The sequence below is a fragment of the Arachis stenosperma genome, chromosome 3, assembly GCF_014773155.1.
Source record: "Arachis stenosperma cultivar V10309 chromosome 3, arast.V10309.gnm1.PFL2, whole genome shotgun sequence".
Lineage (NCBI taxonomy): Eukaryota > Viridiplantae > Streptophyta > Magnoliopsida > Fabales > Fabaceae > Arachis > Arachis stenosperma.
This window is the reverse complement of record NC_080379.1, coordinates 25,617,552-25,645,533: the sequence shown is the minus strand read 5'-3', so window position 1 is coordinate 25,645,533 and position 27,982 is coordinate 25,617,552. Positions and strand designations below refer to the sequence as shown.

The 27,982-nt window shown below is 31.5% G+C and overlaps 4 protein-coding genes across 6 annotated transcripts; 2 read left to right on the top strand and 2 right to left on the bottom strand.

Annotated features, from left to right (window-relative positions):
* Positions 1-170: 170 nt before the first annotated feature.
* LOC130968043 (homeobox-DDT domain protein RLT2) lies at positions 171-13,554 on the top strand. 3 transcript variants are annotated; one of them, XR_009081500.1, is made up of 18 exons: positions 171-1,181; positions 1,331-1,816; positions 2,989-3,062; positions 3,774-4,199; positions 4,276-4,365; positions 4,447-4,611; positions 4,690-4,912; positions 5,403-5,503; positions 5,600-5,686; positions 5,761-5,913; positions 6,039-6,191; positions 8,496-8,705; positions 8,810-9,490; positions 9,572-10,132; positions 10,491-11,081; positions 11,208-11,312; positions 12,048-12,187; positions 12,360-12,597. XR_009081500.1 is itself a non-coding variant. In XM_057893124.1 (18 exons), exons 1-18 carry the CDS (start codon positions 1,061-1,063, stop codon positions 13,188-13,190), a joined length of 5,241 nt encoding a protein of 1,746 aa, XP_057749107.1. In that variant the 5' UTR covers positions 171-1,060; the 3' UTR covers positions 13,191-13,554. The 3 variants fall into 3 exon arrangements, 2 of the variants coding, with proteins under 2 accessions (XP_057749107.1, XP_057749106.1); XM_057893124.1 differs by having other exon boundaries at positions 6,117-6,191; positions 11,927-12,187; positions 12,360-13,554; XM_057893123.1 differs by having other exon boundaries at positions 11,927-12,187; positions 12,360-13,554.
* Positions 13,555-13,843: 289 nt separating this feature from the next.
* LOC130969305 (uncharacterized) lies at positions 13,844-15,878 on the bottom strand. Its single transcript, XM_057894964.1, has 3 exons — positions 15,539-15,878; positions 14,614-15,056; positions 13,844-14,374 (listed from the first exon to the last, which is right to left on the bottom strand). The coding sequence occupies exons 1-3, from the start codon at positions 15,701-15,703 to the stop codon at positions 13,930-13,932; spliced, it is 1,053 nt and encodes a 350-aa protein (XP_057750947.1). The 5' UTR covers positions 15,704-15,878; the 3' UTR covers positions 13,844-13,929.
* Positions 15,879-23,817: 7,939 nt separating this feature from the next.
* Positions 23,818-24,390, bottom strand: LOC130965732 (signaling peptide TAXIMIN 2-like). Its single transcript, XM_057890493.1, has 2 exons — positions 24,218-24,390; positions 23,818-23,941 (listed from the first exon to the last, which is right to left on the bottom strand). The coding sequence occupies exons 1-2, from the start codon at positions 24,388-24,390 to the stop codon at positions 23,818-23,820; spliced, it is 297 nt and encodes a 98-aa protein (XP_057746476.1).
* A 1-nt stretch (position 24,391) lies between these two features.
* LOC130965731 (uncharacterized) lies at positions 24,392-25,905 on the top strand. The gene is made up of 4 exons (XM_057890492.1): positions 24,392-24,445; positions 24,993-25,006; positions 25,174-25,261; positions 25,581-25,905. Exons 1-4 carry the CDS (start codon positions 24,392-24,394, stop codon positions 25,758-25,760), a joined length of 336 nt encoding a protein of 111 aa, XP_057746475.1. The 3' UTR covers positions 25,761-25,905.
* Positions 25,906-27,982: the final 2,077 nt, after the last annotated feature.

Here is a 27,982-nt window from a genome sequence, read left to right as displayed (position 1 = left end):
GACACTTTTTAGTTTTTACCACGGTAACAAATGAGCGTATAATACACGCGCGGAAAGGGGTAGTGTTCACGGTAGAGGTGAAAACTAAGTACGAAACCACACCCCTATAGCCGTGTCTCTTTTGTTCAATGCAAAACGATAAAACGAAACTCCAGTTGCACAAAGCCACAAACCGTTGAAAGTTTGAAACGAACGAAATGGTTAAGATCTAAGGATTTGGAATTGGAGCACCCCAACCCAACCCCAAAAGAAAAACACAAGAAAAAAGTTAGAGAGAAACACACAAAAACCACGATCATACTCGGAAAAGAAAAATAAGTCAGTCAAGTCATATATATCCACAACAATTCCTCTCGCTCTCTCACACACACATTAAATCTGAATTTACTTTTTTTTCTAAAATTTCGTTTCTCTTTACTCTCTCTGTAGCATTTTATCGAACACATTACGGTATATACAAAAGCTTATAAAATTTCGAAAAAACGAAACAACAAAAAAACAATTTCATGGCTGTGATTGGGGACTGGGGCAGCATTACTGCTCGTGGTTTCTTCTTTTTTAATCAGAGATCATCATATTTTAAACAAAATCAACTTCTCAATTTTTCGTATGAGTTGTATAGTTTAGCAATTTTTCTTCTTCTAATGCTGCTTCATTTCCCACCATAGTTGGTTTAGTCTTGAATATTCAACTATTTGCATTAATTATTATTATCGTTCTTTCGTTATTCCCAAAATCTAACCCCGCATCACAATCACGCACCTTCTCAGAAGAGTGAACTTCAACGATTCCCGTAGAGATAGAGAGAGAGAGAGAGTAGCTGAATGCTAGAGAGAGAAGCTCTGAATTCGTGTTCCCAACCACTCCTTTTGGCTCAGATTCTTGGATGAAAAAAAATCTGGGTTTCTTTCCCTTCTTCATTTTCATCTATGTGTTTTTGGTTTCTTGTGTGATTCTGAGTGTCGATTTTATTTTGGTTCTTTTTTATTTTGGGGGCTTTCTGTGGTTCTTTGTTTCTGGGTCTGGGTATTTCGTGCAAGTGGAACTTTGATCTTTGGGTATGGAGGGTGGTGGTTCAGAAGAAGAGAAGAGGAAGGAGAAGCCAGCGGAGGTTGAGAACAAGATCAAGCGCAGAATGAAGACTGCTTTTCAGTTGGAAGTTCTGGAGAAAACTTATGTTGGTAAGGGAAGTTTTTAGCCATTTTTGAATAATTTTGTTGTACCCCTTTTGCGTTTTGGTTTTTCCCATAGTTTTGGTGGATTGTGAAGTGAATTTTGTGTTGAAATGTGAAACTTTGGGTTGTGATGATTGTGCATTTCTTTGGTTCAGGAGAGGCTTACCCTTCAGAAGCAGTGCGAGCTGAGTTATCTGCGAAGCTGGGTCTGTCTGATCGTCAACTGCAAATGTGGTTTTGTCACCGGAGGCTGAAGGATAGGAAATCAGCTCCAACAGCGAAGAAGCCCCGAAATGATCACCTGCCTGTGGCACGGGATTCAGTGCCCGTAGGAGAGGGTCTTGAGCAAATGGCAGTGGCTGATGCCATGCATGATTGTGGTTTAGCTTCTGGGTTGAAGCCATTTGGATATTCGGATCCAAGGCAAGTTGTTCCAAATCCTTCGATTTCCTTTCCTAGAAGAGGAGCTGGATTGCCAACAATGGAGAACAATAGTTACTATGAACCACATCAGGCCATCGAGGTGCTGCGAGCAATTACGTTTGTGGAGAGACAGTTGGGTCAGCCATTAAGAGAGGATGGACCAATTCTGGGAATGGAATTTGATTCCTTGCCCCCAGGGGCATTTGGTGCCCCAATAGGTAAACTTGTTTTTCAACCTAAAATCATTAGCAATACTACTAAAGTTGCTGTTGCAATTAACATCTGTAGGACAAACATAGCAAAGGGGTGGGAACGGAAAGGTGATGCCATTTTATTTTAATTAGAAAAATGATCTGTAATCCATGCTTTTGGCATAGATGGGTATGAATACTATTGAGAGATGGGGAGTAGAAGACTTATAATAATAGTATTTCTACTGTAGTGCTAGATGATTAGATCAATAGATGTTCTAGAGTGAATCTAGAGAGATTGGAAAGCTATCCTATGCTTCATAGATTACTCTTTTATTGTTTTTTCTGCTCCTGTATAGAGGACCTCTTATTCTCTAATCTTGTATTATTTTTTCTCTCTGTCTTAATGAAATTCTTCTTTTATAAAGAGAAAAAAAATCTTTAATAAGTAGCAGTGTTTCCAAGTTCCAACAATATTAGAGATTTAGCATGTCCAAGTTCCAATAATATGGAGTGCATATGGCCTCAATGGGTTAGTTACTTTTGTGTCTTATAAATGTGTATCTAATAAGTACAGCTCTTATACAAATGCTTTTGTGCATTTGCATGGGATAATTTTCATAGCTTATTTAGTAGAACAAACATAGCAATGTGCTAATAATTAAGCATATGAGAATATGCTAGAATCAACTTATGTATGTCTAAACTTTTTAAATTAGCAATGCCTGTGGAAATACCTTAGTCAAGTATCCTAGCATAAATACATTTTAACATTAAATGTGCCTCACGTTAGGGTAATTTAAATTTGTATGAGTTTTTCTTAAATGAACTCGGTCTTTGTCTAGATTTGATTAGGTAATTATCCATTTAAATTGTGGGATATTTGGTAGTTAATATGTGAAGTGAATGAGATCTATTTATAGGCCTTTAAACATGTATCTCCATTTTGAAAGTTGGTACTTTGAAATTTTGTTCTTTCGTCATAAGTATATTTTACACTCAAAAGATAGCTTTGAAGGTCAATAATCACACTTCTGATATTTGAAAAATTTTAAGGAGTGATTTTTGAAAGGGTTATTCAAACATATTGTTCTTAAAGTTATGCACGAGAGAAGTTTCGCTTGTTTCATTTCGGATGGCTTTATGCTCCTCTAAGCGCTAAAGCTTTGATCCCTCACCAATTTCTTATATTATTCCAGAGGAACTGACATTGGGACAGCATAGGCATTCTGGAAGCCCTTTCGAGGCAAAAATTTATGATCAACGAAACAAGGTTTTATTTCTTTTCTTTTTTCCATTATTTATTTCCTCTATGCTCAGATTTAAATGTGTGCGAGGAAAGTGTTTTTACTATTTTAACCTTAAATATTGATATACTTTATATCTGTTCCTTCCTTTGTTATTCTTTTCATTTGTCATAAACAAGGTCGGTAAACTTGTCAGAAGTCTAAACATGACTTGTAAACTTAATAAGGGTTTACTTTTTTTTTTGAATAACATTGAAAATATAATATAATATCTAATTATAATATATTTATTCATAGTAATGTAAAGACAATTCAGAACTTGTCTTGCAACATCATATTGAGGCAAACACAAATCATAAATCCTAAATTAAATTTAAATTCCAGAAAAAAGTAACAGATCAATGCTTAAATATGTTAAAACTGTTATCATAAATTTAGCGAGTTCTAAATAAAAGTGCTTTTTTGTAAGATACTGTATTTTGGTTAATAAGCGACCTAATTTTGACTAAATTTGTTAATTCACAAGTCATAATAGTACCTTAGCCTACCTAAGTTTATCCTAGTTTACCCAAATTTAGCCAAATTCACTTGACTCGTAGTTTCCAAACAAGTTAACAAATAACAGTCACCAAGTATACATGCTTGACTTATCTTAAGGCGAGAAGGGGGGAGGGGGGTAATAAGCTGCTTATATGCACTGTTATGTTTTATCTCTTGGATGAAATGTTCGATTTCAGGGCATTCCAAGGACTCTCCACGAGTATCAGTTTATTCCAGAGCAGCTAACTGTTAGAAATGAGACATTTGACAGAGTTGCCCCCACTATCCATTACAGTTCTCCTGATGGCATTTCACATTCCAGGACTTCACTACCTAGCCAGAAATCTTTGCTTGGTGGGGATGAATCTACACCATATGGATATGGAGTTCAAGATCAGATGCCTACTTTGAATCATTTGTCTCAGCATGTCAGGCAGAATCATGTTTTGCCTTCTGCTTCTGGACAGATTGAGGGTATTCCACGAAAGAACACATTTGTTGATGTAACAGTTGTTACTCATAGTGGGGTTCACCCAATAACTCTGACTGACACTGCACTAGTGCCATCTGACAACACGGTTATCCATGAGGAGGAACCTTCAAGGTTTCAGAGGAAGCGAATGGTATATAGACCTGCAACACCATGTTTATTTCCATAGAATGGTTGCTTAGTGCTTGCTGACTCATCTTTGCTTGCAGAATGAAGAAGCTAGAATACGACGTGAACTTGAAGCTCATGAGAAAAGAGTTAGAAAAGAGATTGAAAAACAGGATATTCTAAGGCGAAAGGTTTGAGTCACTCTCAACTTTTCTCCCTTTGATATAAATTTATTTTATGATATAGCTAATACTGTCATGCCATACATTAAGAGGGAAGAGCAAATAAAGAAAGAGATGGAGAGGAATAACCGTGAAAGGCGGAAAGAAGAAGAAAGGTTGTTACGTGAAAGACAGCGAGAGGAGGAGAGGTACCAAAGAGAACAGAGGCGTGATCTGGAGCGTAGGGAGAAGCTTTTACAGAAAGAATCAATGAGAGTATGTAAGATTTTACTACTAATTCACTCTGATCTGTTAAATGAAAATAACTGATGCTAATCTTAGTTATTCTTGTAGGCTGAGAAACTGAAACAGAAGGAAGAACTACGCAGGGAGAAAGAGGCAGCAAGGATCAAAGCTGCTTATGAGAGAGCTCTTGCCCGCAGAATGACCAGAGAATCAATGGGACTTATTGAAGATGAACGTCTGGAACTCATGGAACTAGCTACATTGAAGAAGAGACTTCCTTCGATACTGGCTCTTGATTATGAAACTATGCAAAATCTCGAGTTATATAGAGGTGAAGACATTAATGGGATTATGCATCTTGTGTTTATCTGCTTCCTAAAGATTACACTGTTTGGACATTGAAGTTGATTTGTGGTATTTTTTATTTTTCTCATCTGTTAACATCTATTTCATTTTGACTGAAATGAAGTGCTGTCTACTTTGTGTGTGTGTGTGTGTGTTGTGTTTTGGCTTTTCTTTTTTGGGAAGGAGGGGGGGGGGGGGGGGGGGGGTTATGAAATAATGATGATGACCAAAACCTCAAGGTTAACTTTTGTACGAATTCTTCCTGTCTTTATAACTGTACGAGGGATAGGAATTTAAATATTTTTATGGTCAATTAGGTGTTTAAACATAAAAAATGGGCGTCACTTTAAAATCATAATTTTAATTGATTGTTTTGGCTTAAAACATGACTCTCATTTTGGTTTAGCCTGTGATTCTTATGGTTGAAATATTCAATGCTGATCTTCAAGGGAGCCATTGTTGGAATTTGTTTTCAGATGGGCAAACACCATTCCCACCCAAGTCTGTGCAGTTGAAAAAACCATTTTCAATCCAACCTTGGTCAGACTCTGAGGAGAAAACAGGAAATCTTCTCATGGTTAGGTTTTCTTTTTCATATATATATATATATATATATATGTTTGGCATTCTTTATAAGAAATATGCTAAAACTTTCTGATCACTTCATTTTTAGGTTTGGAGGTTCTTGAATACTTTTGCTGATGTTCTTGGAATATGGTCGTTTACCTTGGATGAACTTATTCAAGCTTTCCATGACTATGTAAGTTATTTCTTACCTGGTTAAGCTTGTGATTTCTTGCAATGGATTTGGTTTATCTCTTCTTAATACTGCAGGATCCAAGGTTGTTAGGTGAAATTCATATTGCTCTTTTGAGATCTATTATGAAAGATATTGAAGATGTTGCAAGAACTCCCTCCACTGGATTAGGAGGTAACCAAAACAATGTTGCCAATTATGGTGGGGGGCATCCTCAAGTAGTTGAAGGGGTAAGTTTTTATTTTTTTTCCTCCAACAGCTTTAGAATTTAGGTCTACATTCTCTGTTCCTTGCTTAACATGAAAAGGTTTGTTTTAATAACGTGAAAAAGGTTTATTTTACTTACTTTTCTCAGGCATATGTGTGGGGTTTTGATATAAGAAATTGGCAACGGCATTTAAATCCATTAACATGGCCTGAAATTTTGCGGCAGTTTGCTTTGTCAGCTGGATTTGGCCCAAAATTGCAGAGACATAGTGAATTGGTGCATCCTTGTGATAACAATGAGGTGATTTATATTTTTCTGTTAGTTAATTATTTTGACTGGCTGGTGTTCAACAATCATAGTTTTCAGCTTGAGTAGTTGCCTTCTTCTTTGCCATTATTCCTCTGCACACAATTATGCGAAGAGGGATGATAGGCATGCACACAAGAATAGTAGATTTGACCACTCATCCCCCTTATAACTAAGGTTAAATAGAAATTAAAGTAAAAAAAAAATGTCTTGAGAGAAGAGAAGGATAGATACAAAAGTTGGATGAGATAGAGATGTTGTCAAACTAATAAATCATACATATATGTATACTATATACTAAGAAAAATGTCAAAATTTAGTATCTGTACCTGAATGGATCTGTACTTGCATCAGTGCATAGCATCGATAACGACGTCATTGAGCTCTATCATATATCATGTCTACAGAAAAACCGTTTACATGTAGATCTCGTTTGACCACTTCATGGATGGTCTTCCTAGGCCTTCCTCTACCTTTCACCATTTGTCCATCTTTCATCTTCATCCACCCTCCTGATTGGGTATTCTGTCGGTCTTCTTGTCACTTGTTCAAACCACGTGAGACACGATTCTATTATCTTTTCCACAATAGGTGCTACTTCAACTCTCTTTTATATTTTTGTTTCTTATTCTATCCAATCGCGTATGACTACTCATCCTTCTTAACATCTTCATCATTGCCACACTTAACTTATGTTCGTGTTCCCTTTTGGCCGTTCAACATTCTGACCTTTACCTTTTTCTTTGTGAATTAGCTTATTTACCCTCGCCCGTTTACGAAAACGCGGGAATTCTTGCTCATTTAACATTACATCCGAGCACCGATGCAGCAGCTCTTGCTCATTTGAAATTGTACACGGGTCATACAGCGCGTTGCTTTCGGGCAACGACCTAGGTTTAGCGCAATAACGTCTTTAATCCATGTCATGAAGATTTGACTAAGTTTTTATGTTGGCTGTCGAAGACTTAACACAACCCTCCTCGTTTATCCGAGCTTGGGACCGGCTATGTACTGCAGGTGTAGCATCAGTGCATAGCATCATATTGTTAAAATCTTATTATACTAAAGTCTAATCATGTATATTTATCTATGCCGGCTCATCTTTAATTGGAACTTTCCCTCTATTCTGTCCACATTTTTCTTCCCCATTGTAACATTAATACTTAAAGTTAAAACTTGTTCCACAAGGGATTAAAAAAATATTGATTGACTGACACCAACGTGTGAACTAAGCTTCTAATTGTTTGTCATTGAATCAAATGCAACATGAAGCTACAATGGGTGTGAGTATTAATCACAAGTAATCTAAAAAAATTCTAAAATATAATTGAACGAAATATTTGGGTAAAAAAAAATTTAATCACGGAATACAGTACTCCCATAAATAAGTTATGAATAAATGTAGAAAGAAAGGTTTTAAAATACCTAATGGTGAAATACATAATCTTAGTTAGAAATTTTTTTATTATAAAATAATACTCTAATCAATTATCTAATATTTTTTTATCATGAGTATATTAAAAAATATCATATAATTAATTAGAATACTATATTTTATTGTAACAATTTTCTTTAACTAAGAATATGTATTTCGTTATATTGTATTATAGTTTTTTTTGTATTTTTTATCAATATTTATTTATGTTATTAAACTTAGTTAAATTGATAAATATATTTAAATGTAATACTACTTTTATCAACATTAATTTATTAATTTACTTATTTTTAATTATTAATTATGTATAAAAAATTTATTATTCCACGAGGCGCTTGTTCGTCTCGCGTTTCCAACCTGAATGTGCCTTTATTTTCAGCATATCCATAGCGGAATGTGCTAAACGCTTAGCGTTTTTGCATAGGAGGCGCTTTCGTGATTGGTGCTTTCTTCATGGAATACAGATTTGGATTGGGCGCCAATGAGTCAGTGCGCCAAAAAAATACAAGGGCACTAGTTTGAAAAAGGTCACGTTTTGGTAAAAGGTTTTATTTGAAAAGGGTCACGTTTTGGTAAAAGGTTTTAAAAAGAGTGATATACTGGAAAAAGGCCTCAATTTGGAGAGGAATATTCTGCTAACTCTTAATATTTTTTGCGCAGCAATGACCTAATTATAAAATTCAAAACAGTATAAGGACCCAATTAAAAGCTTTTAAATTATAGCGATTTAGTTTCAAATTTGGTTAAACTATAGGACTATCAGAGTAAGTTAACCCAAAAATTACATATTAGGAACAAAAAACATTCTAAGCATTTCTTAAAAACTGGTATTTTTCTTTATTTTCTTCGGGTTGCAAGTGCAGGGTCATGATTGTAAAGACATAATCTCTCATCTGCGCAGTGGAGCTGCAGTAAAAAATGCAGTTGCTATCATGCAAGAGAAGGGATTATCTAAGCCAAGTAGATCAAGACATCACTTGACTCCTGGAACTGTTAAATTTGCTGCATTTCACGTCCTTTCTGTTGAAGGGAGCAATGGCCTCAATATATTGGAAGTTGCAGAGAAAATTCAGGTGTTTTGTGCAATTTATTTTATTTTTTATTTTCTTTTTATTTTTTCCTGGATGTCTTCTTCTTGAAACTGAATTATTCATGCATTCCTATGTTCTTTCTTTAGAAATCTGGGCTCCGTGATCTTACAACAAGCAAAACTCCAGAGGCTTCTATATCTGCTGCATTGTCTAGAGACACAAAGCTATTTGAAAGGATCGCTCCTTTGACGTATTGTGTACGTCCTGCATATCGAAAGGATCCGTCTGATGCTGAAGCAATTTTTTCAGCTGCCAGGGAAAGAATCAGGGTATTCAAAAGTGGATATATGGATGCTGGTGAAGCAGAAGAGGGGGGAAGAGAAGATGATTCTGAAAGTGATGTAGCAGAAGATATTGAAACCGATGATTTAGGAGCTGAAACTAATATAAAAAATGGGGGTTTCAGTTCTGTAGAATTTAATTCAAAAACCGTAATGAGAATTAGAAAGGACACTGGTAAGGTTTCTCAAACACTTGGTTGCTATGACCATGAGAAACTGGATGAGGATATACTGTCAATTGTTTCTGAAGGCATTGATATGCACAAAGGGATTAGTGCCTCTTGTGATATTGCTGTTTGCAGCAATGATGTGTCTAATCCTAATCTTGAAGGTATGGATATTGATGAAAGCATTCCAGATGAGTCGTGGGTACAGGGGTTGATGGAAGGAGAGTACTCTGACCTCAGTGTTGAGGAGCGTCTTAATGCTCTCGTTGCTTTGGTTAATGTGGCAATTGAAGGGAACTTAATTCGTGTTACACTTGAGGTATTCCTCATTTTAAAATAATTTTCTATTGTTGTGGGTTGCCTTAAAAATATATGGTTTTCTGATGAGCAGATATTTCAGGATCATCTAGAAGCTGCAAATGCTTTAAAGAAGCAGATGTGGGCAGAAGCACAGCTGGGTAAACGTCGTATCAAAGAGGACTACTTTGTTAAGATGCATCCTGTATCTAATTTCAGCAACAAGAGTGAATCAAATAGTGCATTTCCATCACTTGAGGGCAAACAGAAGCCATTCCTTTCTGTTGATAACAAGAACGACGAGGCTTTATTAACCCCTCTTGGCCGGTGCAACCAGATCAACGAACTACTGGAAAATCCAAATCATATTAAGAGTTCCTCATTTGAAGTTAGCCACCAGCTCCATCGAAGTTCTGCTAACCAAGATAATTATTCTTTTCAACAATTTGGATTTGCTCCTGAAAAATCAAGGTCAAATATAAAATCTTACATTGGTTACTTGGCAGAACAAACCTACATGTATAGGACATTGCCTCTTGGCTTGGATCGCAGACATAACCGATACTGGCAGTTCATTACATCTGCTTCTCCAAATGATCCTGGTTGTGGCAGGATTTTTGTGGAGTTGCATGATGGTTGTTGGAAATTGATTGATTCTGAAAAGGTATTGCTTCTGTGAGATTGATGTCCATTATATGATTTCCAAGTGAGAACTGTGTGCATTGTGTGCCATATGGCGGCATTTTTATTTGTTTAAGTCGTCACACCCTGACCCTGTCTAGCCTGATTTATTTTATCCAAGAGATGTCTGTTACTGATGTTTTGCTTGTGGAAATGATCACCTCAGTGTTATGAAGTTTGTTGTTTATTGGAAGTTGTTCGATGTCTTCATTTCTTTAGCATTTAGATATCAAGTTTAATTCTCATTGATGTCATGAACTAATTCTTTCTGTTGCATGTCCATTTTTTTGTATCCTAAACATCTCTAGTTGGGTTCTTTTATGTATTCCATTTACTTACAGGGATTTGATTCCCTATTGGGTTCGTTGGATGTACGTGGGATCAGGGAGTCACACTTGCATATGATGTTGCAAAGTATCGAGATGGCGTTCAAGGAATCTATTAGAAGGAATGTCCATAATGGTGATGCAAGAATGGAGAATGGGGACACTGTCAAGAGGCTCAAGACAGAAGCTTTTGAAGTGGATACGAACAATTATTGTAGTGATATTCACCATCCTACATCTGTGTGCATCGATAATTCAGATGCTTCAGAGGTCTCGACATCTTTTGCAGTTCAGCTTGGAAGAAATGAAGCTGAAAACAGGGATGCTCTTCTGAGATATCAGGACTTTGAGAAATGGATGCTAAATGAATGCCTAAATTCGTCAATATTATGTGCCTTGAAGTTTGGGAAGAGGAGGCGTAGCAAACTGTTGACTGTGTGTGATTCATGTCATGATGTTTATTTCTTTGATAGAATCAAATGCCCTTCCTGCAATAGAACTCTCAATGCTCACGGCAAGGCAAAGATTGACAGTGATTATTTTCATGTTTCATCTTATCTTCCTTTGAGAATGAGATTGCTGAAGGTCTTATTGTCAATTGTTGAGGTGATGACCTACTTTTATTTTGTTGGCAATGATTTTTAGCATTTAGATAATGTGTTTCCTTATTGTTTGTTTCTGTTTCTTGTTCACTGGAAGTCTGCAACTGATCATATTTAGCCATGGTGGTAGGTTTCTGTTCCCGAAGAAGCTTTTCACGGTATTTGGACCAACAGTTATAGGAAATCATGGTGTACAAAACTGGATGCTTGCTCATCAACTGAAGACCTCCTGGAGGTTATATTTCAACATATCTTGATAGAGCATGCTTTGGAACTTAAACTTGTTTTGCTACTTGTTAAGCATTTTTATACTGGCCTGTCATATAGTTGTCATCATATTGTCAATGATAAATCCTTGATCTTCCTTTCTCATTACAAAAAGTATAATTAATGCTAAATTGATGGTTGGTTTTGAAGACTCTTTAAGTGTTAATAATTGAATTTGTAGCTGCCAAATGTTTTTTGAAGATTACAGGAGGAAATCTAGGTGATTACTATGGTTGATAGATTTGCCATGTTTTGAATACTGGTACCCGGAGGAAATAACATAGCCTTAAATGTAAAATTGTGGACAATAATCTCTTAAATTTTCCCTATTGCAATTTTATGGTGTATACAAGTTAACACTTTCTTCTGACATAGTAATCTGTATATGTGTAGTTATTCTGACCTAACTAAAAGGGTACATGTCTAGTTATTTGTAAGTTAAGCATCTCAAAGATTTGGGTTTTTTTTAATCCAAATCAGTTTGTCCTCCTTTTTAATACCCTGAAGCTACTTGAGTATCTCTGATGTATTCTTTTATTCTAAGCTTGTTATTTACCAGTTAATAATGTGTTACACTTTCAGATATTAACTGTATTAGAAAGCGCTATAAAGAGGGAGTATTTGGATTCAAACTATGAAACTACCTCTGAGCTGCTGGGTTCGTTTAGTTCTTCTGGATGTCCTCCAACTAATGATTTTGTAGGTGCTGAAAGGATACTTCCATGGGTGCCGTGCACAACAGCTGCGGTGGCTCTGAGACTCATGGAACTCGATGCATGCACCTCTTACACCTTTCAGCAGAAGATGGAGTCTGAAAAGGATAAAAGAATTGGAATTGTTATGGTGGGTATTTCTGATTCAATAGTAAACTTTTATATGAATTTAGACATATTTATTTGATAGGAACCATATTTGAGTTTCTGAGTTAGAGTTGGTTGGCATGCCATCAATAGAATTTTTTGATCAAATTATGTTTTCTCGTTGAAAAATTTACGCCAGTCCTTGTCACTTTCAGAAGCTACCGACAAAATATGCTTCTGTCAAATCATCCTGCCCTGATAGTGCAATTGAAGAAAGAGGACAAACGTCCCAACAGGGACAAAGATCCCAGCAGGGACAAAGCATGCATAAGGTTAAGCATACTGTTGAAAACATGGTTGGTCTTGGTGCTGGCCTTGCAAGTTACAGCAGAGGACAAAGGTCCCGACAGGGCCGGAGCCATTCTTGTGTGAGTGGGAGATCACAAGGACGGATTCTTAGTTCAAGACATGATTCTAGAAAGAGAAGCACGACCTCTAGCAGCATGAAAATAGGAAATTTACTTGGATGGAAAGGGAGACCATGTAGGCATGCAGAACAAAATGTACGTGGTCGTCGGAGTGTTCGAAGTAGGCAGAAACCGGCTGTCAAGGTCTGTGTCACTGGTGTTGAGAAGGACACTCCAGATGATATCACAGGGTATACAGCTGGTATCTTTATCAATGAAAAGATGAATGGAAGTGAAGTGGAAGCTGCTGCTAGAAGTGCTAGCAGCTCAGAAAAATCGGCCTATGAAAATGATATTTGTCAGTCAACAGTTGATGCGTATGAATATCTAATTGATGATAATAATAATGATGGATATGAGAGTGGATTTAGTGGAAAATCTGAGAACTTTGTAGAGGGGAGCAACGGTAATGTGGATGATGATGAAAATGAGGACGTTGGTGACAATGATGATGAAGACGGACAAGTTGATGTTGAAGATTATATAAGCCACAAATCAGATACTGACGCCGGAGAAAATGCCGACCAGAACATGGATCCTAATGGAACAGATTCAACTTCATCGGAGTACAGTGATTAAAGAAACATGCCATGAATAAAGTGACACCATAGTGTTTGTAGGATCATTCTGAATATATATATATATATATGCTCAAGTAATGTAGGAATAGGTAAATGGGTAGGTACTCGGGATAGAATTTGTAGAATACAAAAATGATGCAAGGAAATTTGTTCTCCCCTCTCGTTAAATGATGGCATCGCTGGGAGAAATTAGATTCGTGGACAGCAAAATCATCTCCTAGACTTTGATTTGTATTATTTGAGTGAGTTTGGTCATGTCAATCTGAGAATGATAACGTGTTAATACTTGAATATAGTGTACAGAGAGTTGGGTACTTGAATCATTTCTCGCCTCTCCATAAAATTTTTATACCATTTGATCCTATTAAAGTTGAATTTCTCAACCAAACCACCGAATTCAATTCACACAATTGACAGTTTGCATTAGACGTTTTCATGTCTAGAAAAAATTTATTATATTAATGTTCCTAAACTTCATAGAAAGAAGATATATAAATTTTTTTGGTCATATTTTTAAAGATTTATTTGTTCAAATAATTTGATTAAAATAAGAACTTATATATATATATATATATATATATATATATATATATATATATATATATATATATTGTAAATTTCAAGAATCTAGACGTAATAAAATACGAAAAATATTTTAAAGACAAAAATAATACGTATAATATTTCTCTAAATAGCTTGTATACGATTGTCATCAATATATATTTTAATTTTTATTCTCATGCTGATGCAGCCAAGAGTTTCCTAATTCCTGATTTCTGTTCATCAGTGAGCCTGGTTGGGAACTTGATGTTGAATCTTATTCTCAAGTTCCCCTTCTTTGATGGATCCTTTGGTAATGGCATGCCTTCTCTCGGTACAAGCTCCTCATAGTTGGGATGAATCACGGTGTTGATTGGTATGTTTAAGGTTCTGCCATCCAGTGTGGTGAGGCGCACTGTGTAACCGGTCAAGGCTTCCACGAGGGTGATCTTCTGCGTCACGATGAGATCGTTTCCGTCACGAGTGAAGACGCCGTGCGGCTTTTCCTCGATGACGAAGACGAGGTCTGCTGGCGTCACGTTCACCTGTTCGTTTCCCTTCTCCGGGAAGGTGATCTTCGTCCCCTTCTTCCAACCAGGCTTCACGTTGATGGTCAATATCTCCTCTACCGGCATGGTTTTCCTGCACACATCATTACATAACACAAAATTAGGAAAGAGAGAGTTCTTGGTGATGAAATAAAGTGGAAACTCATATGCAGAAGTTGATAACTAAGAGCTATTAAATGATTTGATTGACTTCACTAAATTTTTATCTAAGAATAATCCATAATTGAGAAGCAACCATGTAAAAATGCAGTTAATTTCTTCTTCAATGATGCTCTAATTTACTACCACATATTAGAAAATGTTATTACTCACCCACTAGCATCCACAATTTCTCTAGAAATCTTCATCTTCTTGGTGGTCCCTCTGTATATCTCCTCTAGGGTACAGGGCAACTTGTTCTCAATGGTAGCCGCCTTGCGAGGCGTGCCATGGCTCACATGCACCCCTCCTCCTTCACCAAAGGATCCAAACATATCATCTCCAAACATTCCACTAGAAAATCCTCTCGACCTCATGCCACTTCCTCTCCCACCGGAGCCACCAAACGGGCTTGAAAACCCAAAGAATTCTGCGAAAATGTCGTCTGCACTCCGGGGATTGAACCGAAATGATCCTCCCGGGAAATCTCCGGTTGAAAAGAAAGTAGTTCCAGCTCCTCCACCAGGTCCACCGGCATCAGGAGGGGGTACCTGTCCCTTAAGCCCCTCCTCCCCATACTGGTCATAGATAGCTCTCTTCTGAGGATCACTAAGAACCTATGATATTCATAATGCGAACAAAGTAAGCATTACTGTCATGAAACTTTTTTTTGAATCCAACTCCTTTTCTCCTACAGTTTGGTAAAAGCTACAAAATTTGCTCTACCCTTTGAGATAGGAAAAACCATCAACTATTTAGCATCACATAGAATTACAAGAAAATCCAAAACATAGTAAGCATCTTTCAGATTGCCCTGTTCTGATCCTGGTTTCTGGAACAGGAAAAAATAAATAAAAATTATAAGAGTATTAAGAAGATAAAAGCACAATCCAGATAGATAAAATTGTTCATATTCACCATCCAACCATGATCTCAGGATAAAAGAAAGAACATCAGCAGTATCAACTGTAAGCATCACATACAAAAAAGTAAGCATGATCCGGGTTCAAAGTTCTACTCACTACTGAGTTCAGTTTTTCACTACAAATTCCGATTAAAAAAGATTAAAAGTTTGCAATAGCCATAAGAAGAAAGATACCTCGTAGGCTTCAGAAATCTGCTTGAACTTAGCTTCAGCATCTTTTTTGTTGTTGGGGTTCTTATCAGGGTGCCACTTCATGGCAAGTTTCCTATAAGCCTTCTTCAAGTCTTCATCTTTTGCATTCTTATCAACCTGCAAGATCTTGTAATAATCCACACCCATCTCTCTCTTTCTCTTCAATTTTGCTGTTTTTTCTGTTGTGTCAGATAATTGAACAAATGATACAATGGTATTGGCAAGGAAATAAGTGTGTATGAATGAACACTTTCGTTTTTAACTGTTTATAGTTCGTAGGTGTCAGTGAAGTGTATCTCGATCTCCGTGGAAATTTCCAGAAACGCACGTACACTTCTAGCCTTATACGTATGCTTAATGCTTATGGAATCAGTGACAAAAAATTTTAAGAGTGGAGTAAAAAATATATATATTAAAATAAAATTTGTTGAATACTATTAATTATAAGGAGATATAAAAATTTAAAAAGTTAGTGAATATTTTTATTTTTAAAATATTATTTATTATATATAATTTATAAAAAATATTTTTATTTTTAAAATTTAAATTTAAATTTAAATTTAAAATATTTTAATTAAATTATAAAAAATTTGTTATCCTAACTAATCTTTCATACATATTTAATAATAAAAATCTAAATCAATTAGCATATTAGCGGTTAATGATACACTAGTATTTATAATTTGAAACTAGAATTATATATAAATATTAAAAAATTAAATTTGTATATAAAAAGTATATTTATATAAAATAGTAGAAATATAATTTACAATTTTTTTCTTTCTTTAATTTCCTTTTAAAATAATCAAATTTGTTATATATTTTTTAATTTAATTTTAATATAATATTAGAAGAAAGATTTTATGCATCTATTTAATTATGTATTATAATTTAAATATATATTTTTTATTACTATTTTTAAAAATAAAAAATATTTTTTAAATTAGTAAATTAATCAGTTCATTTTAAAATTTTATATGCAATATAGGTACATATAGTAGAACAAAAGATATAAAACAAGTAATAAGGATGAACAAATTGAGAATAAAATAAAATATATAAAATCATGAAGAAAATAAAATATTAGATTAATACCTAACTATAATTATTTGAATTAAAATTTGTAACTGAAATTTTCAAAAAGAGAAACAATGCAATTGGAAGATACATAGAGTTATAGAGAGCTATATTAAAAAAACATGAAGAATTTAAAATTTACCTTTTGATAAAAAGAAGATAATCACTAGACATGGAATAGAAAGAATGTTAAAAATATAAAAGTAAAAAGAATGTTTAAGAGAATAAAAGAGTGATGACACAAAAACTAAATTTGATTAGTTAAATAATAGTCAAAATAAAAAAAAAAAAGTGAACTTAGAACTTTGGTCATTGAATTTAATTTATTTATAGTGGGGTCATTTAAAATTTAAAATAGGAACACATTATATATAATTTTTTTTAAGAGAAAAAAAAACACAGTGGAGTAAGCGCCCCCTAGCGCCCCCTCATGCTTGTTACTTGGTCCGTGCATGTATGGGATGCTATAGTGTCTAAAAGTATTTCTTAACTTATTATAAAGAGTTAAAAATTAATATTTAATTTTAAAAATATAAAAATAAAAAATTATTAAATATTTAAAATTCGTCATAAAATATAAGTTAGATAAAAAATTAGACACAAGTTATAAACATCATAAAATTTATTTTTTAATAAAAATATTGAAAAATAATTTTTAAATAGTTGATATTATTAATTTTTAAAAATTTTTAATTTTGTAGAACTTAAAGTATAGGTTTATCAGTTTATGTTGAGTTTAGAAAAATAAATAATAAATTGATGATGACAAATATATTGATTTGGGTTAATAACTCAAGTGGATTTAATTTTATTGTTGATTTAGTGTTCAGGTTCAAATTATTTTTGTTGCAGTCCAAACATATGAAACCAAATGCATTCAAGGCTACTGAATGAAAAATGATTTATCAGCCCAGCCCATTAGCTTTTAAGCAAAAGTAAAGCAATCCTAAGTGTCAATGAGCCTTGGCTCTAATGGCATCTCTCCTCCTCCCTACATCAAAGTTTAAGGGTTCAAATTCTAGAGAAAGTAATTGAGGAAAAATGTGATAATATGTGTGAGGAGTATGTGGATGTGTTATATACCTAAAATTGGGGTTGTCCAATCTACCGATAAAAAAAAAAAAAAAGAAAAAGCAATCCTAAGTTAAGTCCCAACCTTTGTTCATTTCGGGTGTTGGTCAGACATGAAAGAGAAGTTCACTTTTTAATTCAAATACTAAAATAAAAAAAAAAAAGCAGAATTCAAATAAGTTAGAGGTAATTAATTTTTTTTTAACATGCAAGTCAATTGCTTCACATTTTTTTTTTCTCCTATACCACTATTTTGAAAAAAATTAAAGAAAGTGGTGGCAAAATTTTTTTTATTGTAAATCAATGGTTGATATTGTTATTTAGAGCCAAAGCACAAATTTAAGGGTTTAGATTTAGGATCATCACTAAGGAAGTAAGTTTCTGCTGCTCTTCCCTCCTCGATCAAGCCAATATTCAAATTTCTAATTTTTATGGTCTAATTTTATGGTCTGAATAAAAAAAAAGGGAAAAGGAATTTTTAACTGGTTATAAGACCAAGAATTTGACTTTTATAAAAAAAACCTTAGCCGTGGCTCAAGAAAAATACAAAAAAAATTGCTTTTCATTTGAAAACAAGGAGAGAGAACCTAAAAGAAAGAAAAGAGAGAAACCTCATAAACTGAGTTTGAAGTCTTGAAAAAATTGCAGCTACATTAAAGGGAGCACTCCACCAAGATGAAGAATAACGTTTTGAGTTCAGAAGTTGAGTTTAGCGCATAAAGTCAAGGCTGTAAATCATCATCTCTTTCATGGTTTACTATTTGTATTTCTGTTTCAATGTTATATCTTTCTTTGTATTCAATTCAAATGTAAAAGACAAAAAAAGAGGCATTGAGAGAAAAGGTTGAGAGAAACATTTAGAGAGAAATGTCAAGAGTTACTTCAGATTTCTTTTGGTTATATTTCTGTTTTGTATTATGTACTCGAGAGATATTCTTTGTTAAGTTGGGTAAGCACTTAATATGTTGAGTTTAGGTAGTTACATAGCCAAGTCAGGTTTATTTTGAAGCTTGTGTATCTTAGATAGGATTATGTTGAGTTTTAGGGATCGGAATTAGTGTATGTAATACTTGAAAAATAGTGAAAATTCTACCAATATTGTGGTGGAGACTGGATATAGGTTGCATTATTGTACTAGACAACTGAATTAAGATATATGACTGTGTCATCTTCTTCCTCTCTGTTCTTATTTTATTTTTTACAATTTATGAGATAAAACAAAATTGTCTCATGCATAATCATATACAATGATCAAGCAGAAGCTAAGTTAAAAGATTTAATTTAAAGCTTTATTATTCAAGTTTTAAAGAAGGTTATAAATTCAACCCCTTTATCTAGATCATCAAAAATCTTTAATTTAAAATTTAGGATATAAATTTAAATTTTATAATTTAAAATTTGTCCAAATCAAAAATTATTTATAATATTGAATGAGAATGAGACACAAAGTCACCAGTGAGTCATTGCTTTGAGGTCAAATGAGGCGGGATCCTACAATGACTCTGAGATCAAGTCGGTCTAAGGTTCAAAAGGCACAAGAAATAGGATTAGAGACGTAGTTGTTAGAACTGAACCAATAATCGAACTAGTTAGATTATTGATTGATTGGTTTATTAATTTAACCAATGAGTTATTATTTGAATCGGTAGAATCGATCCTATGTAAATGAAAAATATAAAATAGTTAAAAATCTAAAATTAAATTTAAAATATATATTTTTACTAATATTAAAAAAAATAAATTTTAACAAATTATAATCAACAAGTTATAATCTGATTAGGTAATTATTATTAAATAAGTATATAAAATTCTAGTATTTTTTCATAATAATTTTTTTTAATTTTATTTTTATATACAAGTATTTTTATATTTATTATATTGTTATATACTATATGTATTTATTGAAAAATAATATTAATAAATAACATATAATCATATCATAAAAAAGTAATTATATTGTAATTAATAAAAATATTTGATATTTTTATATTTATACATATTTAATAATATTTTTATTAATAATTATGAATAATAAAAATATAATTAATTTAAATATAAATGAGTATAAAACTAAAATAATATCTAAAAAATTATTGTGCTGTTTTACTATATAATTAATAATGAGCATAAAAAATATTAAGGAATAACAGTTCAGTGACAAAGGAAATATACAGTAATAAAGACCCAAGTTTAAACCACACTTTTATCAATTTTAAAATTTTTTTCAAGCGATTTAATTAAATCGATTTTTCACCAATTTTTATCGATTTTGATCGGTTTTCACTAACTTTGACCGATCACACCGGTTCTTGTCCTTATGTAATCAGAGATTGAATCGAACGAATTGAGAATAATTTACCAATTTTTTAATCGAATCGACTGATCTGATTCAATTTTTACAACTATAGTTAGAGATTATACCTTGGACCATGGATCGTTTACGCATTTCTCGACCTAGTTGGGGTGCTGGATCGTAACAAGATTAAATAAATAAGAATGTTATATATATTATCAAAATATTTTATTATTTTTGTTCGATATTTGGCCCATTATAGACATTAAAAATTAATTTCTAAACCTTAAATACTAAACTTTAAATTATAATAATATACAAATAAGATGTTAATACATACTTCAAATGTTTGTAATGTAAGGAGTTTAAGTATTATTTAAGAGTTATTAGTTTATATTTTTAACATGTTCAATTTAATTTGATATATTTGATTTTGTTTATTAGTTACTAAATTGAGTTTTATGTTTGTGGACTTAGTATTTTCTTTATTTCGACCTAATAAAGGTTATAAATACATCCTTAATTATTATAGTTGTAATATAGAGAAATCAGAGGAGTGTCAAAGCATTTTTTCGTTTCGTAATAAAATTATGGTTAGACAAGTGAGGTCGAGTGTGTCTCTCTCTTGTTGCATCGAAAAATCGGATAGAAACTTGAGTGAGTCCATTCAATTTAATTTCCAAACTATTGGTTTAGATAAGTTAGGTTGAGTGAGTTCCTTTCTGTTTGCATCAAAAAATTTGATAAAAAGAAATTCTCTTTGTATTCAATTTTAACTTATCCCTTTCATTTTCTTTTTTAATTTCAATTTATTTTTTTATTCAATTTCAATCTTTATCTTTTTGTTTATCCTTTTTTTTCTTTATCATTTGTTATCATATTTCAGGTATTATTTTAATCCTTATTAATCTATATTTGTTTTTCTTGCGTCCTAAAAAAATGAGTTTCAGTGTCTAATCTCTCGCATTCTTCTTTAGGTTCTTGTCGTCTTTGTCTTCCATATTTGTGTTTCATTGTTGTTTTGTCGTTCTTGTTGATTTTATTATTTAAAAAGAGATAACAAAAAAATATATAATGCAAAAAAAGAAAAAAAAAAGAAAAAAAAAACAATTATCTTTCTTGTATTTGTCATTTTCATATACTATTATTTTAATTACAAGATTCGAGAATGAATATCTTTTAAGAGGAGAAGAATGATACGTGTTTCAAATGTTAGTAATATGAAGCGTTCAAGTATTATTTAAAAATTATTAGTTTATACTTTTAGAAGTTTAATTTAATTTGATGTATTTTGATTTTTTTTTATTTAGATTCTAAATTGTGCTTTATGTTTGGAGGCTTACGATTTTTTTTATTTTAACCTAATAAGAGATTATAAATACCTTATTAACTATTGAAGTCATAATATAGACAGATTAAAGGATAGTACCAAAGCACTTTTTAGTTGATGAAATCATAGTATGGACAAGTAAAATCGGGTGAGTCCCTCTCTTGTTACATCGGAGAATTTGGTAAAAGGTTGAGTGAGTCCATTCGATTCAATTTTTAAACTATGGTTTAGACAAGTTAGATTGAGTGAGTCATTTTCTTGTTGTATCAAGAAATTGGATAAAAAGTAGAATGATTATCTTTGTATTCAATTTAAATATATTTTTTTTATTTTTTATTTCAATTTTAATTTATCTTTTTCATTCAATATAATTTGAGTACTTGTCTTCTTGTTTATCTTTTGAGTCATTTATCATTGATGATATGTTCTTGATATGAAGAGTTTAAATATTATTTAGAAGTTATTAGTTTATATTTTTAAAATGTTAAATTTCATTTGATGTATTTCGATTTTGTTTGTTTAGTTATCAAATTGGGTTTTATGTTTATGGGTTTAGGATTTTCTTTAATTTAAAGGTTATAAATATATCATTAACTATTATAGTCGCAATATAGCAAGATTAAAAGAGTGCCAAAACACTTTTTGGTTTCATGATAAAACTATATATGGTATAGACAATTGAGGTTGAGTGAATCATTATCTTATTGTATCGAGAAATTGGATAGAAGATTGAGTGAATTTTTTCGATTCAATTTTTGAGCTATGGTGTAAATAAATTAGGTTGAGGAGTCCCTTTTTATTATATTAAAAAATTGAATAAAAAGTAAAATTTTTTTATTTAATTTAAACTTATTATTTTGCTTATTATTTGTTCTTTTTCTTTATCAAGTATTATTTTAAATATTAACTAATATTAATAAAAAATATTAATCTCTTTAAAAAAATGTTTAATGTTAGCTAAAAAAATTGGTTCCATAGTTAAACTTTTTCTTGGAAGTAATTTAATTAAAAGAGTCAAACTCATAAGTCAGTTTAAGTTTGAATTATCTTTGTTCATAAATTTGTGAGTCGAGTTTGAGTTTAAATTTAAATTTATATATTAAATTTGATTATACATATTATAATTAATAATTAATATTATATATTATATATTTTAAATTCATAATGATTAATAAGATATGATTTTACACACATGCATATAATTATAATATTTATGTTTGTTAAATATATATATAAGGGTGCATTATTTCTTATTTTGTCATATTTAAATTACAATATTTTTGTTTATTTTATCATAAGTTGAAAAGATGATAAATTAAAATGTGATAAGTCTAATTAGATTTTTATAAGAGAAATTATTAGGGGTTAATAGTTTTTAATATTTTTTATTATTATTTAATCAACATAAATATTGAATTATCTTTAACAAATAAATTTTATTAATTTATGTATTTAAATTTTGAAAAATATAAATATAAATTATATTAATTTATGTATGTAAATTTTAGTAAATATAAATGTAAATTATATATTTTTTGTATACAAAAATTTTATAAATATAAGTATAAATTATTACTAACTAAGTACTGATAAAAAATAATAATATTTATTGATAATGTAATATTGCTTTTTTTTTAATAGAAGAGAACAACATATCTATATCCTAATATTTTGATATAAAATTTTAACAATATTTTTTTATATATGATTTTAACAAAAGACACAAAATATAATTGATAAATATGTAATATATATATATATATATATATATATATATATATTATAATTTATTTAAATAAAATTATAAATTATACACTTATTATTTGAACTAATATGTGAACTCAAGCTAAGCTAGTATCTCTCATTTGTAATTCATTCACCTAATCGATATTAATTCATTTGGTACATCTCCTCCATTTTTTTGCTTCTCCTGTTCTCTTTATAAATAAACTCTTATTTATTAATGGATTTTGTAAATTATTTTTAAGTTTATAATTATTCTATTTTCAATATTTATTTTTTTATATTTATGTAATCACATTTTTATTTTAATAAAATATGTGATCTCTTTATGTTATATAACATTATCTCTAATAATATTTTGACATATGAGAGGACCATAATGAATACAATTATGCAATACTTTAAGTTCGACAATGGATGATAATATTGAGTTATTCTATCAAATCTAACTCCAAAAAAGAAAATAATAATAATAATTTGAGTATCCAATTATTAAGTGATAGATAAATTTAGATTTCAAGATAGATTTTCTATCATCCATATATATATAAAAAAAAACAAATATAAATAAACCCAAATATAAACTAGCAATTGAGGAGAGGGAATCACAAATGCCATAGAAAAAGGAGGCAACCTATTATACCGAGAAAAGAGTGTACTCTTACTATTGGGCAAAATTTTTTTATTAAAAAAAGAAAAAAGATGAATATGCTACAAATATATTGATCTTCTTTTATCTTCTAAGTTCTAACAAGGAATTAGGTCAATGAACCATCTAAGAATTCGAACTGGGAGCTGCACAAGATCCATAGCTAGATTGGCCAATTCTGCTATGCATCCACAACATGGACAAAAACACCTCAATATTGCCCTGCATTTTCACAATTCAAGTTTAGAAAATTGAAAACAAATCAAACAAGAAAAAAAATAAAAAATAAAAAAGATAAGAGAGATATAATTAATAAAAAGGAGCTTTTCATATCTGAATATGAATATTAAACAATCATTTATGGAAGAGATTTTTTGCCCCCCAAAAAAAATAACAAATATTACATGAGATTGTAGATATAATGTTGTAAATAAATAACAAAGAAACAAAGAATTTAAAAAGAAAATTGAAGAAGAAAGGAAGAAAATGAATACATACCCAAGAATCCAAACAATAGCACCCACAACAGATAAAACCAATGCCAACAAAGCGAAGGGTAATCCAAGAACGAAAGCCAATGGTCTGCATTCAAAGCAAAACCCATCATCCTCATCAAATTTTTCTTTCTTTCTCTCTGAAGTCTTTGGAGATATTGATTTATCGGATGGCATTATGGTTTTCGTTCTGTGTTTTGAATACGAGGAAGAGATTAATCAAAGAATCAAGGTTTGTATAGTACATTTAATTCTATATGTGTTGTATAGATTACACATAATAAGAAAATATATATTGGAATCATAAAACAACTTGGAAAACCAAATGTGAGAAGAACTGCATTGACTTCTTTCTTCTCACAATGCAATGACTTTGGATTGAGACTTCCCTTATGGCTTTTTTCTTTTCCCAAAAGAATTATCTCCATATTTAACTAGATTTAGTTTATATCTTTTTATCTTCTATTTTTAATCTGACATGGAACATCTTTTTATTGAGTATTTTAAATTTGGAAGATTTCAAAACCTAAGAACTCTAAATACTAAAATTTAGTTTATTTAAATTCTAAACCCTAAATCTAATAAACTATTCGAAAAGAATCTATTTTAACACTATATAATTGGGTTGTGTCTTTTGCTTCCCTGTATGTTGGTGTTTCCCTAATTTTTTTTTAATTTTCCTTTTTTATCCTAAATCTCTCCGTATGCCTAGTTGTACGCGTTTTCCAACTATATGTTCTTTGACAACATTCAATTCTTACCAACTCATTGCTCCTTAGAGTCCTCTTTTACGGTGTTCAAACCCTTCATCTCGTTACTCTGAATGCTATCGAATCCTTGCCACTCTTCTTGCTTCTCATTTTCTATTATCTTTTTTTTTTAATTTTAATTTTTATATTATAAATTTATTATTATTATTTGGTTTTAGCTTTAATAAGTTAATATAAGTTTTGTGTCCAGCTCTTTAGGTTTTGAAGATGGCGCTAAGGACTACGTGAAGGAAGAGGATCTTGATGCTGAGTCTCCCACCTCCATCCTTGAAGATGACGTATTTTTCATTTCTTTGCTTCGCCGTCCTCTTTTATCTTTTTAATTATTTTTTTAAATTTTATATTCATTCATATATTTTATATTTATTTATTGACAACAAAATTCTTAATAATTTGTTAACAACCTCGTATTGGTAAAAGTTCAGAAATCACAACCAGATGACAAACACATCATTGACCCATCAAACGACGACCTTCCATCTGAGTACAACAACTCAATCACATGCTCCCTTACAAAATAATCGATTTTGATGGATTTTCAATCGAATCGAACTCATGGATCAGTATAAATAATCCTTGATTCATCTCTTACTGCAGACGCAGCCGCTGAAAAATTCAACGACAGGCCACCTTGGGGGTTCTCTTGCTGGATCTGGGTTTTCCTTGGCTTATTCTCTTGTTCTGGGGTTGGTCTTGTATGTTATGCATCATAACCGAAATGAAGATGAGGACAAATATTTTTTTGGAACAAAATTAGGATGCATCTTCGCTGTTTGATCATTTGTTTACGTTTTTTGGTCGCGAATTTTAAAAATTTTGTAGGGTTTGACTATGAAAGGATTTGCGGTTGGAGCTTAGAGCATTTCTATACTTAGTTTTAATTTTATTTTTTGTTTAAATCTTACAAAATATCATATAAATATTTCTGGAATTATATATCATAAAAGTTAATTTTTTAAATCTAACGCTTGATCTTATTTTAATTTATTAATAATATTATAATATTCATTTAATAAGTTTAATAAAAATATAAGTGACTGTATTTTATTAGTTGTTCTTAAAATTAATACGAAATTTTCTTACTGATATCAGTATTATTTTAGAAATTATATTTAATATAAAAGTTAAAATTGATACACAGAAGGTATCCTATTAAAGTTGCTTTTAGTTTCATTGTTAACTTGGTGGTTATTCTTTATTATTTCTTTTTTAATCTTTTTGCTTTTTAACTTCTTGATAATCGAATTCCTGATATTTTTGCTCACTTCCAATCAATTGCGCTTTGTATCTGAGTAGTAGTGGAAATAGGAAAATAGCAGTTGATACTTATTGAAATTTTTGGAGCAGTTAAAAATTGTTATCCGAAATGGTCCGATTCATAAATATTTTACACAATTCCATTAAGAGACTTCATTCTATCAAATATTTTTCCTTGATTGTAAGGAACTACGTCACTATTTGGGTCATGAAAAATATGATTCATTCAACAATAATTTAGCCTTTAAACATTTTTTAAATTTAATTATTCTATTCAGTGTTATTAGAATCGAATCGACCTATTTGATCGGATTGAAAATCTAGCAAACTAGTGACTAAATCAATCCGAATGAACTTGTTAATCGGATAAGAAAAAAATTGACAAGACACGATTTAAACCGATTGATTTGACTAAAATCGATAAACCAACATATCTAATTTAATTCGGACCGATTTGAATTCTTACTTTTTTCTTTACGTGAAACGACGTTTCGATTAAAAAAAAAAAACAAAACTAAACTGAGATGAAAAATACTCTAGCTCGAAGCCTCCATCCCCTTTCCCTATTTTCTAACCCCATTTCTTTTCGACCATGAGAGAGACCACTTGAGAGTTGACAGTCTGAGACTGAGAGTGTAAAAAAGTGAGAGAGACCCGTTGAGTCAACGCCACCTCACCGTGCTCGCAGTCTCGCAACCGCGTCACCCACTACAACCAGCGCCACCTCCTCCATCGAACATTTGAACATCGTCGGCTCATGTGTCTTCTTCGCCTCCTTCTACCTACTGCTTGTCACCCCCTGTTTTGTGCCATTGTGTGTCCAGTCGTTGTCGCTGGTGCCGTGCTTTTTTTTTTTGTCTCCCTCTTTTCTGCCGGCGGTGCATCAGTCAGGTATATAATTTTTTTTAAGTTATTCAGTCTTTTAAATTTTCAATAATTTAGCACTTTAGTTAGAATTAATTGATTAATGATGTTGATAATCTATATTGATTTCTGTTGATTGTTAATTTATGTTTGATTTCTGTTCAGTTCAAACAGAAATTGATAACGCCTGTTCAGTTTGTTGATGATCTATTGTTGTTAGATTGTTGATTGTTGATTATCTGTTATATATGTTGGTTGTTGTTATATATTATTCTTAGTAGATTGTTGTTGTATATTATTCCTGTAGATTAATCATTTAGTTCTAGTTGACTGGTTGAATCAGTGACCTATCAATTGAACTAGTGACCCAGTGATCCAGTAATCTAATCGATTTGATCACCTGTTTGATTCTAATAACTATAATTCTATTATATTATATTAATTTTTTAATCAACTAATTAATTATTTTTTCTATTTTTAAGAACCACACTATCAATTTTAATTTAAATTTTATAAATAATATACTTGACATTATTATAACTACTTCAAAGAAAAAACCTTTGAAAAAACTAAAAAAATTATATTTTTTATTTTAAAATAATTGAAATAATTAACTTGAAATTTTTTTTTCCTTCTAATTTTTAAATGGGAAGCATGTTGACGCATCAAAAATAGCATTATCTGTTTCAAAATAATTCAAATAGTTTTCTTTTGATGTGTACAAACAAAATGCTCACAATAACTAAAAGAATTAAAACTAACTTATAATTAGGGATGGCAACAGGTTCTCATGAAGTGGGGACATGTCCCGTCTCCCGCCTCCATTACCTCTTCGGCTCTTCCTATCTCCTTCCCATCTCTGCGATAGGTAGTGGGGA

Excerpts from the sequence above, each read along its gene's own strand:
- LOC130968043 (XM_057893123.1), top strand. The coding sequence starts at position 1,061 with ATGGAGGGTGGTGGTTCAGAAGAAGAGAAGAGGAAGGAGAAGCCAGCG. Across the intron at positions 4,366-4,446 it reads AGGATATTCTAAGGCGAAAG|AGGGAAGAGCAAATAAAGAA; the intron begins GTTTGAGTCACT and ends CCATACATTAAG. Across the intron at positions 5,914-6,038 it reads ATCCTCAAGTAGTTGAAGGG|GCATATGTGTGGGGTTTTGA; the intron begins GTAAGTTTTTAT and ends TACTTTTCTCAG.
- LOC130969305 (XM_057894964.1), bottom strand. The coding sequence starts at position 15,703 with ATGGGTGTGGATTATTACAAGATCTTGCAGGTTGATAAGAATGCAAAA. Across the intron at positions 15,057-15,538 it reads AGATTTCTGAAGCCTACGAG|GTTCTTAGTGATCCTCAGAA; the intron begins GTATCTTTCTTC and ends TGAATATCATAG. Across the intron at positions 14,375-14,613 it reads GAAATTGTGGATGCTAGTGG|GAAAACCATGCCGGTAGAGG; the intron begins GTGAGTAATAAC and ends TGATGTGTGCAG.
- LOC130965732 (XM_057890493.1), bottom strand. The coding sequence starts at position 24,390 with ATGCCATCCGATAAATCAATATCTCCAAAGACTTCAGAGAGAAAGAAA. Across the intron at positions 23,942-24,217 it reads GCTATTGTTTGGATTCTTGG|GGCAATATTGAGGTGTTTTT; the intron begins GTATGTATTCAT and ends GTGAAAATGCAG.
- LOC130965731 (XM_057890492.1), top strand. The coding sequence starts at position 24,392 with ATGGTTTTCGTTCTGTGTTTTGAATACGAGGAAGAGATTAATCAAAGA. Across the intron at positions 25,262-25,580 it reads CCTCCATCCTTGAAGATGAC|ACGCAGCCGCTGAAAAATTC; the intron begins GTATTTTTCATT and ends CTCTTACTGCAG.